General features: G+C 34.0%; 1 protein-coding gene across 1 annotated transcript in view; it reads left to right on the top strand.

Annotated features, from left to right (window-relative positions):
• Positions 1-11637, top strand: part of EXOC1 (exocyst complex component 1) — a 58502-nt gene that overhangs the window by 9703 nt on the left and 37162 nt on the right. The window contains exons 4-8 of the mRNA XM_081813158.1: positions 1793-2018; positions 6413-6600; positions 8654-8881; positions 9089-9221; positions 9791-9900. Of these exons, the coding sequence (XP_081669284.1) occupies positions 1793-2018; positions 6413-6600; positions 8654-8881; positions 9089-9221; positions 9791-9900 (885 nt within the window). The remainder of the gene's footprint in view (positions 1-1792; positions 2019-6412; positions 6601-8653; positions 8882-9088; positions 9222-9790; positions 9901-11637) is intronic.

Raw genomic sequence — 11637 nt, 5'->3', positions numbered from 1 at the left:
GTGATGTCCCTCAGCGGCGCTGACTTCTATAAGTTCCAATTTTGTGCTCCGGGGCTCTATCACTTGCCAGTAGCCGCTGACTGAAGCCCCCTCCCCCGCCGTCTATCCTCCCAAATATCGCCTTGGATTCACTTCTCCACACGTCCTACCTTCCAGAAAGTGGTCGCTTTTCTGTTCAGAGAGTTGCTGCTATTCTTTTCATCGATTTCCTGTTGAGTTCGTAGGTGTTCAGAATGGTTTGATCCCTATCCAGCTGAGTTCCTGGGACCAGACAAAATTTAGGTCTCCTACTCCTCCGCCATCTTGCTCCTCCTCCCTCAGTAGGTTTCTGTTTAAGAGAAAATACGGTAAGGGCTTTTTAGAAATGCGTATTTATTAAAGAGCCTTTTTCCTTCAATAGTTTTGCACTTTATAACCCCATTGACTTGCATAATTCACTAACATTGCTGATGATTATTTGAATGCTTTCTCACGCTGATGCTTCATTGCTGGCTTTCTTAATGGATGTTGTTTTCTTTTTTTCATTTTATGTAGGCACCTTGGCGTGTGCACACTATATATGGATATAAAACATAAAATTTTTTTTTTTTAAACATAAAATTTTTATACATAGCCTAACATTAGCCATTTAGTGTCACACATTGATTTGTGTGAGTGTTGCCACTGGAGCACTCAGCTTCGTTTATGGCATTATGGGAAATATTCCCAGGGAAGAGATAATTTCCCATCAAGTTTTAGATTAGTTGCCAATACTCTTAGATTTTTTTTGTAAGTGATAATGCAATTACCTCTTCATTGGAAATACAGATTTTTAATCTTTTGATGTTTCAGTTCTGCTTATTGAGCTAATTAGTAGTTTCATGCAACTGTAACGTGATTATTGTACTGATCCCTAAATTATCCCAACTGTTCACAGTAAAAGTCTGATATCCTCTCCCTTTCCTTTAAGGCATTTATTTACATTTTCCCCCCAAATGACACTTTGTATGAATCGGATATATTATTAGCCTTCCATTGGACATTAAGAACATTTTAATCTATTTTTAATTCCTTGGATGTGAAGAAAAGCATACAATACATTCATATGTTTTCATGTTTTAGATAGCAGTCAAGTGATTCTACATTCACGTGGGAAATATTAGCCTGGTATGAAATCATAGCTGCAAGGTGGCTTAAGAGACAGAGAGCATACTGCACTTCTCCCACAGGTTGAGCTTCTTTGTCATTCGAAAGAACTTCAAGGCTAGCCAGCATTTTTTATTTTTGAGGCACCTTTGATCATTCTCTTTTCAGAATTGAAAACAGAATCAGTCCCTGCTTTCACCTCATTTGTTCTTGGAAACCACACCAGGATGTAGGTTATCTTTTTTCTCCTATGTTATAATTAGAAGATATCTTCTTTACTAAGGAGTTAGTGTCAGATCACAGTTACAAATAATAGTGCATCATCATCAAAGAATAGGTGTAACTCTAAAATCCCATATGCAATTTAAAAAGAAAAATTAGGTCCACGTCAAAACTGGAGACCATTGTCATCTTATAGACTAGGAAGACAGGACACAAAGTTTTTACCTAGACATCCTATACTTCTACTCATATACTTAAGGGGCATAGGAAGGAAATTACCGAAACACTGTGTTGTTTTTTTATCCAGCTTCTTTTCGGAGGTAAACAAGGTTTTTCCTATAAATTGAATTCTCTGAACCATTCTCTGTAAGTCACTTAGCTGATTTTTAATGGAGATTTTTTTTTAAAGAACAGCTTCAACTTCTTTTCATTTTATTGAAATATAGACTTTATAATAATGAAAAAGGGATATGATCCAAAACAATATATCTTTTGTATATTTTTATTTCAGGAAAATCCTGAATTTGATTTACATTTTGAAAAAGTATATAAATGGGTTGCCAGCAGCACCGCTGAAAAGAATGCATTTATTTCATGCATTTGGAAATTGAATCAGCGATATCTCCGAAAGAAAATTGATTTTGTCAATGTTAGCTCACAGCTCTTGGAAGGTAAAGTTAAATAGAAATGCTTATGTAAAATCAAGTATATCTACAAGTGAATATATAATTTGACGTTACTCAAAATGATTAGTACACTGATTTACCTTATATTGCAAAGGAGTTGAAAAATAATTTTTCTTATTGCGGAGTGATACTTGTTCATTATAGAAATTGATACATTAAACTAAATAAATAAAAATCACTTATAAACTTAATCCTCAGAGATAACTGCTGTTAATGTTTTGTTAGTCTTCCAATCTTTTTTCTATGCATATTTAAATACTTTCTTAAAATAAATTCACATTCTGTTTTCTAACATACTTTTTCTTATAATGAACATTTTTCATGTTATTTAATATTTACCCCAACATTTTTTCTAGTGGTACCATAATATTCCATTATATGAATATACCTTAATTTATTTAACTAATCATTTATTTTAAAATTTCCAATCTTTGCTTATTTTAAATAATTTTGACATGAATATCCTTGTAGTTGTATTTTTGTGCAGAGTATAGGTATAGTGGTTAAAAATATAACTCAAGTCAGACTGCTTGGGTTCAAATCCTGGCTTTGTCGCTTACCAGTATGTGACCTTGGACTATTCTATGTTTCAGTTTTCTTTATCTCAGAAATAGAGATAATTAGTAGTATCCACTCCATAGGGTTGTTGTGAGGATTAAATTACTTAATATATGGAAGTGATGAGATCAATGCCAGATATATAGTAAGTACTCAATAAATATTAGCTCTTATTATATTATCAGGATAAAATTCTTAGATAGAAAGTTAAATAGGGTATTTTTGATCCGTATATCTTCAGGGATGTTACTATGGATTATTTTGTGTTATAAGACAAAAACTACTGTTATTTATTAAAAATGTACAATGAGATTTTATTCTTTAAAAATTTCTTTCATAAAGACATAAACATTGTAAGAAAATGGTTCTGTATGCCTTGTGGATACAATTTGTGTTGTATTCTTTATCTCAAAGAAAGCAGTTGAAATAACAGCTAGTATGCAGATGAATAGAGTTGTTGCTCCTCTTATTAATAAAAAAAGATTTATTCCAAATAATATATATTAGAAAGAAAACTTAGATTTGTCCTAAGTTGTATATTAGCATTTTAAAATAGGAGCTTCATTCTATTCCGTTAAACTGGAAATAGCCAATATTCAACCATTTTGACCTATAAAAATGGCCATTTCAGATACTTCAGACTATTCATTTACTTAGCCAATTACCTCTGTCCTTTTTCTATTCTGTTTTACTTACTCCTTTTCTGTTTGCCTGTGGATATTTCCCTGAAATATAGTATTCCTTCCTAACACTTAGTAATCAGTAAGCCCATTATTGGTTTCAGGTTTGATGCTTGAAACCGGCAGAGGCAAGTCACATCTGTCAGGCCCTGTGCTACTCCCCCCAGTGGAGCCCTGGAGTAGCCCTCGGGGTTGACATCTCACCAACGTTAGACCCCAGTGTCTTGGCAATTGAGTATGTTAAGGGAATGACCTTCAAGAAATTGATGGTAATTTTTCATGCCTTGAATAGTGGTTTAATTTGTTTTGAACGGCTCTTATTTTATTTTACTTATTTATTTTTTTTTACCATTTCGGGGTTGAACATTTTGATGAGGGAATGATTGCTATTCTGTTTTTAAATATTGTGTATCTCCAGATGTTACTCGTTGCCTATGATGTGTTTTAAACCAATATATTTCATTGAGCCAACAGTATGGGAAAATACATACCCTACCTGGTTTCCCTCATTAAGAAATTTTACCCTAATCAATGAGAAGAATATTGCTGTTTTTAGAATGCCTAGCTTAAAAAAAAAAAAAATTTAATTTTATAAGGCCTAAAGCAATGTGTAGACATTTTCATGTTTATAAAAGTTACCCCTAATTCAGATCAATTTTAGGAATACTGTGAAGATCCTTAAGGATCTCACTGTGAAAATCATTTTCCATAAATCAATAACTGTTGTTTTGGTTTAGTGGAGTCCAGAGAATAGTTTTCTTAATATCTGCAAATTTGTTTAAATGTTTTAATGGATTTTGAAATCATAGCCGTTGATTCCCATTTAAAAAAACAATAAATGTGTCTAAGCTTTGGGTGATGTTAGAAAACAAATAAGAAATTATCCTTTTAAGAGATAAGTAATCATCCCAGTAAGACTTCACTGTGAATGCTAACAGTGGCAACTTTAGTGATTTTTATCGGTGACAACTGAATATTTATGCTAGTAAGTGGGGTTTCTCAGCAGAAGGCTTTTAAGATTTTTAAAGGAGGATTTTGTTAGCAGTTGAAGTAGAGTCAAGTTTTTGTTTGGCTTTTTCTTTTTCATTCTTATAACCAGATTTTAAAAAAGAAATCTTTGACTTAAATCCTTAAAAGCCAGCTTGAACAGATAACTCATGTGTTCTTTTTAAATTGTTTCAATCTCTTCCTTTCTAACAGTGTTTTATGACTAATCTATTGTGAGGGAATGTCTGGGTAAAGTTTTGGGGCCTTGAGTGAAAATAACTAGACTAAATGCATGAGTCACAGCTGACCTAAAAATAATTCTCAGGAAGTGATCTATTTCCCAGTTTTCTCCAAGGACTAGTCAGTGTTGTCTCTTAAAAGAAAGAAAAAATAGAAAGATAAATGTATTTTTAGTCATTGTCAGAAAAAGAATAAGAGAATTAACTCTGGAAATTTAGTTTCTGTGGATCTTTCCACTTTGTACTTGATTTGGACGTTGTCTTTTAAACTTTGATGTACCAGAAGTTCAAATGAAATATGGGTAGTATTTTAAAATTTTAAACCTGTATACTTTTCTACCCAGCTAATATTCTTTGCTTACTTTCCTCTGCTTTTTTCATACTTTTTACTCTCCAGAACTGCCTAGAGTTACAGAAGGTGCGTAACACCTTTTCTTTTTATTCTATTCCATATATTTTTTATTACTTGCCATTGTTATGTATTGTTGGTTGCATATTTTATGAAATTGTGCATTGGGACAAGTTTATTACCACAAAATCCATATAGTAATAAAATTAACGAAAGGATTCATTATTGACTTCCAAAGGACTGTTTCATGGAAGAGAAAATACTTCTGATGCAGTTATGGTCGTTTAAAATATTTATTTATTTTAAATAAACTGCTTGTGTAAGGAGCTGTACAGAATGATTTGGGCAGTCCCTGCCACCTAGTGGCTAATAAACTGTCAGATGTGAGCTAAAATGGACTCGTTCAAAGGCCAGGGAGCTAGGTGATACCTGTCTAAAGAACTATTTATATACTGTAATCTGTAATTGCCTGTACCAAAAGTTTGTTCCCCTCCTTTTTTTTTCCTGGGACATTATCTAAATCTGCCTAATTATCATTCTTAAGAGTAAATCATTTATTACTTTGAGTTAGTTGTTTTTTTCCCTAGAACAAATTAACGTATGTCAAGTCATGCTGAATGTATTTCATTTGCATACAAAACAATGAATATTTAAAGTTCCAGAGGTAGTGATTTAAATCGTGTCCCATTAAGTTTATGAAAATCAATAACTTTATTTAGAGTTTTAGTTAGGGGGTAAAAAAAATTTTTTTTTCACTTTACCTCTCCTAACCTCAAGCTTTATATAAAATCCCACAAACTAAATGTATTTTCTCAAAAAATTGAACTGAAACGTTTATCCAGAAGACACCTTACATTTGACCTCTTGGTCTTTTGTTAAGAAGCATGAAGACTAGTTAAATTTTTGTAATTTCAAATGTCCATGCTATTGTTGCTCTTCTTACTGTGTAGACTTGTTGAGAAAACTTTTATACCTGATCTTTAGAAATTTTATTAATGCATGTGAAATTGTTTTAAACAAAGAAATGGAAAATCCATTTAATATTTTTAATACCCAAAATGTGAATACATTTTTCATTTCAACTAAAAGTTATTTGGAAAAAAAAACAAGGACAAAAAAGAACAGAAGAAAAATGTTACCTGGGGAAAAAAAGGAAAGCAAATTATTTTTTATGTGCCCTAAATTCATAGTCATTGTTTTGTTAGAGCAAAAACCACCTCAGATAGGAAAAAAAGATTAGGCTTGTTTCCACATGTTTTGTTTCTGGTTTTGCATTTGTTTTTGTAGTTTAATTATGTTTTGGGAAATTGTTCTAAAGCCTATTTTAACACTTAAAAGTGAGCGAATTAGACTGCATGCTTTGTATTTGTTATAATAAATGTTACAGTAAACATATTAACATATGCATTTTTTCATAAAAATAAGATTTTTTTTTTAATATTCTGAATCATCCTTTCCTATTTTTCAGCCACTAAATGTGACCTGTGCTTATAAATGACTATAAGTACCGTGTTATTGTCTTCCTACTTTTTTACTACTTTATTTTTAATTTTTACCCTCTTTAAGAGTCTGTTCCAAGTGGAGAAAATCAGAGTGTGACAGGAGGTGATGAAGAAGTAGTAGATGTATACCAAGAGTTAAATGCAAGAGAAGAGCAGGATATTGAAATAATGATGGAAGGCTGTGAATGTGCAATCTCTAATGCTGAGGCCTTTGCAGAAAGGTTGTCCAGAGAGCTGCAGGTGCTGGATGGGGTAAGACCTTTTTATAATCTGTAAATGAATGATGTGTAGTGGATTGAGAAGACTGGTGATGTTCAGATTTTACTGCCTCAGCACCTAAGCCTTTATAGTGTGATTATTGCCGTCTCTCTCTGTAAGCACATTATCAGATGCTTATCTTTCACTGCTCTTGTTCAAAAGACAGAACCATTCCTGTTAATCAGGCCAGTGAAGGCAGTTGGGTGAGGTTGGGGATTTGGGGAGGTTCTTGACAAAAAGCGATGGAAGTAAAAAGTAGCCAACCAGAAACCAACTTGGGGTTGCTTTCCCCCAGCCTCTGAAACATCACAGAATAATTCAGTGCAAAAGAATAGCATTTTTGTGGTTCAAAAAAAAAAATAGGTACAAATCAGAAATAGAAAAATTAGTTTGAAATCAGTGAATCATTTACTCAAATGGAGCAGAGTAAGGATAGTGAAAACAAGGAGCCAGGGGAAAAGGATGTTTGGCTCCCCTCCTCAAATGTTTTGGGATAGCTCTTTTTAATTTGTATGCACAGTTTCTGAGTCTACAAACTAAATGCACATCTTTAGAAAGTAAAAAGCTAAAAGACTAACTAAAAATAACACCACTAATGTGAGAAAAATCTAGAACATGTGTTTTTTTGTTTTGTTTAAACAAAGCAAGCATTTAAGAAAAACCCTCAGAGAATGAGGAATATTTTAAAGACAAAGAATTTTGACATTTTATACATGAAAGGTACAGAATTTATGAGGTTGACCTCAGGCCCAGAGATTACACAAATAGTCCAAGTTTACAAGTTTATAAAACTCACTGGAAGCTAAGCCTAGAAGAAACTTCAAGTTGTTAAAGTGGAAATTGTCCTGGACAAGGTCGAGCCCCAGGTCTGCTACTTGAGAGATCTATTCAGTGGCCCAGAGGCCTGCTGACTCTTACGGTTGGGCTGCACTTACAGTTGACTTATTATGAATAGCATATAAAATAATGTGTGAAATTATAGCATCAACTGTCCAATGAAATTCTTTTCATTCCTGGTCTGGTCCAAGTTTTTTCCTCATACCCTGTTACCTGCCTTCTTAGTGTGGCTTAGTGGTTTATATTTTCTTTTCTAATGGATATTGCATGTATGTTACAAGTTATCACCTTGCTTCCCAGTTTTATGTTGGATTTGACAGCTTCCATATTTCAGGAAATTTAGAATCAATAGTCAGAATCACTTAGAAAATGATAAGGGGATGATGGTTTGTTCCTGTTGCCTGGAAAAAAACATGCAGTAGTTGCAAATGAAAGAGAAAAGAAAGAAGACAATAGAAGGAGCTATCTTATGGATATATAGTCTGTGGCCATGTGGTCTTATGGTCGTGGCTCTTCCACATCATGTAAGTACCAATTGTACTACAGTTATAAATTAGTTCAGTGTATCTTTCAAACACTGATATACCACTGCTACCCTCTTGACTAAGGTATTACACAGGTGGTTATACTTTTTTTAGCATTTTACAACAATGTTAAGAAGTACAGGAAATTTTTATAGCTGGTAGAATTGGAAGTGTCAGAAATGGGAGTATATCAGGGTGCCTGGGTGGCTCAGATGGTTAAGCATCTGCCTTTCGGCTCGGGTCATGGTCCCAGGGTCCTGGGATCGAGCCCCACATCGGGCTCCCTGCTTGGTGGGGAGCCTGCTTCTCCCTATTCCTCTACTTTCCCCCTGCTTGTGCACTCTTGCTCTCTCTGTCAAATAAATAAATAAAATCTTTAAAAAAAAAAAAAGAAATGGGAGTATATCAACACTAATGATACATTGTGGGACAGAACCCTACTTGTACAGTCTGAGAAAATATAAAATACTGAGGCATGGTCCCTAACCTTGATAGGGAGGCAAGTGTATCTTCTTGAAATACTGTGTAAAAACAACATAAACATAAAGTGATAAACTGAAATAAATGTTTAGATGCATACCAATCTTTGTTACTCAGGTGTCAAAGGGATTTAGCAATATTTCATCTTACGCTTCTTTTATACATTTAAATAATATGAAGAGTTACTTTTGTTTTTCACTTTGTAGGCCAACATCCAATCAATCATGGCCTCTGAAAAGCAAGTGAACATCCTGATGAAGTTGTTGGATGAGGCTCTAAAGGAGGTAGATCAGATTGAGTTGAAACTGAGCAGTTATGAGGAAATGCTCCAAAGTGTAAAAGAACAAATGGATCAGATCTCTGAAAGCAACCACCTAATTCATCTTAGTAACACTAATAATGTAAAACTCCTTTCTGAAATAGAGTTTCTTGTGGTAAGTATGTTGGTAAATTGCTACCACCAACAAAAAAAAGACAAAACAAAATATAATATATAAAACCCATTTGTAAACATTTTCTAAATTCCTTCTGAGAGTAAGATTTAAAATAATTCCAAAGACCTTATGATAGTATTGAGTAGCATCTTACCTGTAAATTTCCCAAAATTACATGTGCAAATGGTGTATTTATATATATTCCAGAACCACATGGACCTGGCCAAAGGTCACATAAAGGCCCTTCAGGAGGGAGATCTTGCTTCTTCTAGAGGCATCGAGGCCTGCACCAATGCCGCTGATGCCCTTCTGCAGTGCATGAATGTAGCTCTCCGTCCAGGTATGTTCATTAGAAATGATAAAATCTGACCAAGAATCTGAAACTAAACCTGTAACTTGGTATAAAGCTTTTATCAAGAAATACATGGGGCAAGTGGTTTAGGGTGACTGTAGCATTAGCTCCTCAAACCAGTTTCATTTCTTTCCAAACGTGTTTCTGTTGGCACTAAAAACTTTTTCATTTTAGTTCCTGTGATTGATCTTCAGTGACTCTAGTTAACACCATGATTTTTCTCTAGTACAGTCTACAGAACCTAGCACAGAGTTGATGCTTTGATTAGACCAGAGAGCATGAGGAGGTTTTGTTAGGCAAGTGGTTCCAAAACTTGAGTTTGCTCAGAATCATGGAGATGGTTCCCAGATTATGCTGAGGCAGGACCACACTTGGAGAACCACTGTACTACACTGTTTTCTCCTCTTGCTTACCTTTCTTTTATAAAGCAGATGAATAAACCAATAAAATTTTGGGGTCTTCAAAACAGAAATGTGGATACTGTTATAAATGTATTCATTGAAGATCAGAGAAATCTCTTTACCTGTTAAATCAGTCAGGAACTGTTCTGGTTTCAGGCCATGACATGCTCCTGGCAGTCAGACAGCAACAGCAGCGTTTCAGTGATTTGCGAGAGCAGTTTGCCCGGAGACTGGCCAGTCACCTCAACAACGTTTTTGTTCAACAGGTAATTTTATTTCATTAATAAAACTGGCATGTTTCTGTAGCTTTTTGATATATATGTTTCCACAAAAATTGTAATGTGTTTATTTGGGATCACATTCTTTCACATGTTTATTCAATTTTGAGATCTTTAAATAAGATTTTTAAGTATTTGCTCATAGGTGTATGTTGGGCCTCAACTGTCTCCTTAGGTAGACAGTCTAGTTCCTTCTAGCTAAAACTCTCTGATTCTAGAAATCAAATAAATAACTATGCTTACTTATTACATATACCATTTATATGTTCTTATTTATAAAAGTGAGTCCAAACTTGTTACGTTTGCTGCTTAGCCTATTTTATTTTTCAGTATTTTGAGGTGAGAACCAGGACTTGACTCAAGTGTTTTAAATGTTTCATTGGCTGTATATATTTTTATATATGAGAAAAATGACTATGGCTGAGTTATAAATTCCATTTGATTTAATTTTATATAAACCCTTTGTCTACATTTTTATATGGAAAAGGAGGTTATAATTAACGTTGTGGCAATAATAATATTAACAATATTAAGAGTACCTTTGAGGGATTTGAATAGAAGACATTTTAATCTGGCATAATAGATTAGGTTTCTTACATTTTTCATCTCTTATTAAGGTTATTGGACAAAAAAAAATTGAGAGAAATTTTGTTCAAGAAATGCTGTCTGAAACATTAGATTCTTACCTTGTTTTCACTTTGCAGTATTCTAAAACAATTGTATTTACTATATTTTATTTCTGATTAGTTTACTCAGGCCCTCCTTCAACTCTATAACAGGTCCTACTTTCTTTCGGTGCCTGTGAGTACATCAGATTTGGCTCAAGCTTTTCTCTTTTTTTTTTTTTCCCTATAAAGTTTGCTAAACTTAACAGCAGCAGAATCTTAAAAGATTATAACTTTACTGACTTAAGCTGCCTGTTAACCATATTTATAGCAGTTTTTTAATGTCCCATAGCAGAACGTTTATTTTGGCCAGAAAGGCATTTCATCTCCTTCTGCTTGCCTCTTTTCCTGTTATTCTTTCACCCACTCACTCCTTCATTTATTTAGAAACCTTTTACCAGGTGATTGGGATACATACCAGACATTTACTTGGGTATATAGGTGAGAGGCTGATCCTGTCCTCAAGTGGCTCACAGTCTAGGGGAGGGAGGGAGATACACTTAGGAAGGGTAAATATTATTGTAGCGGTCACACCTGTGAGCATAAAGGAAGCCCAGCTAGCTAAGGGTGCAAGGGAGACATTGGGGAAGACTCTCTTAATGTTTCACTTGACCTGAAAAGTATCAATAAAAAAGTAAATCTAGAAGTCACACAGGAAATAATCAAATTTTTTTTTGCATTAGTATTTTAATATTTATTTCTTCCCAATTCCGTAGTTTTTAAAAATGACATTGTTGATAGTGATGTTACCCACATTTGTAGAGGGCATTGGGAATGTTGGAATGTTGGAATGTTACTGTAGGTAAACAGCAGTCCTTTCTGCACCCTTCATTGTTTGTTGTAACATGCAGTTAATTTATGATTTTGCTTCCTTGCCTTTTAAACTAATGGCTTTGTTTACTATGAATGCTTCCAGTTCTGAAAATCTAATATGTATTGTTACATGTGAGTGATGCATGTTGAAAAACCAGAATGTTGCAACAACCTAGGATATGCTGAAGAAAGTGGAGGAGGGTGTCCCAAGTACAGAAAAGAGATTTTTCTGTGTGTTGAATTCAGT

This window comes from Leptonychotes weddellii, chromosome 2 (genome assembly GCF_054177405.1).
Source record: "Leptonychotes weddellii isolate Sample4059 chromosome 2, ASM5417740v2, whole genome shotgun sequence".
Taxonomy (NCBI): domain Eukaryota; kingdom Metazoa; phylum Chordata; class Mammalia; order Carnivora; family Phocidae; genus Leptonychotes; species Leptonychotes weddellii.
This window is presented reverse-complemented; position numbering and strand designations above follow the sequence as displayed.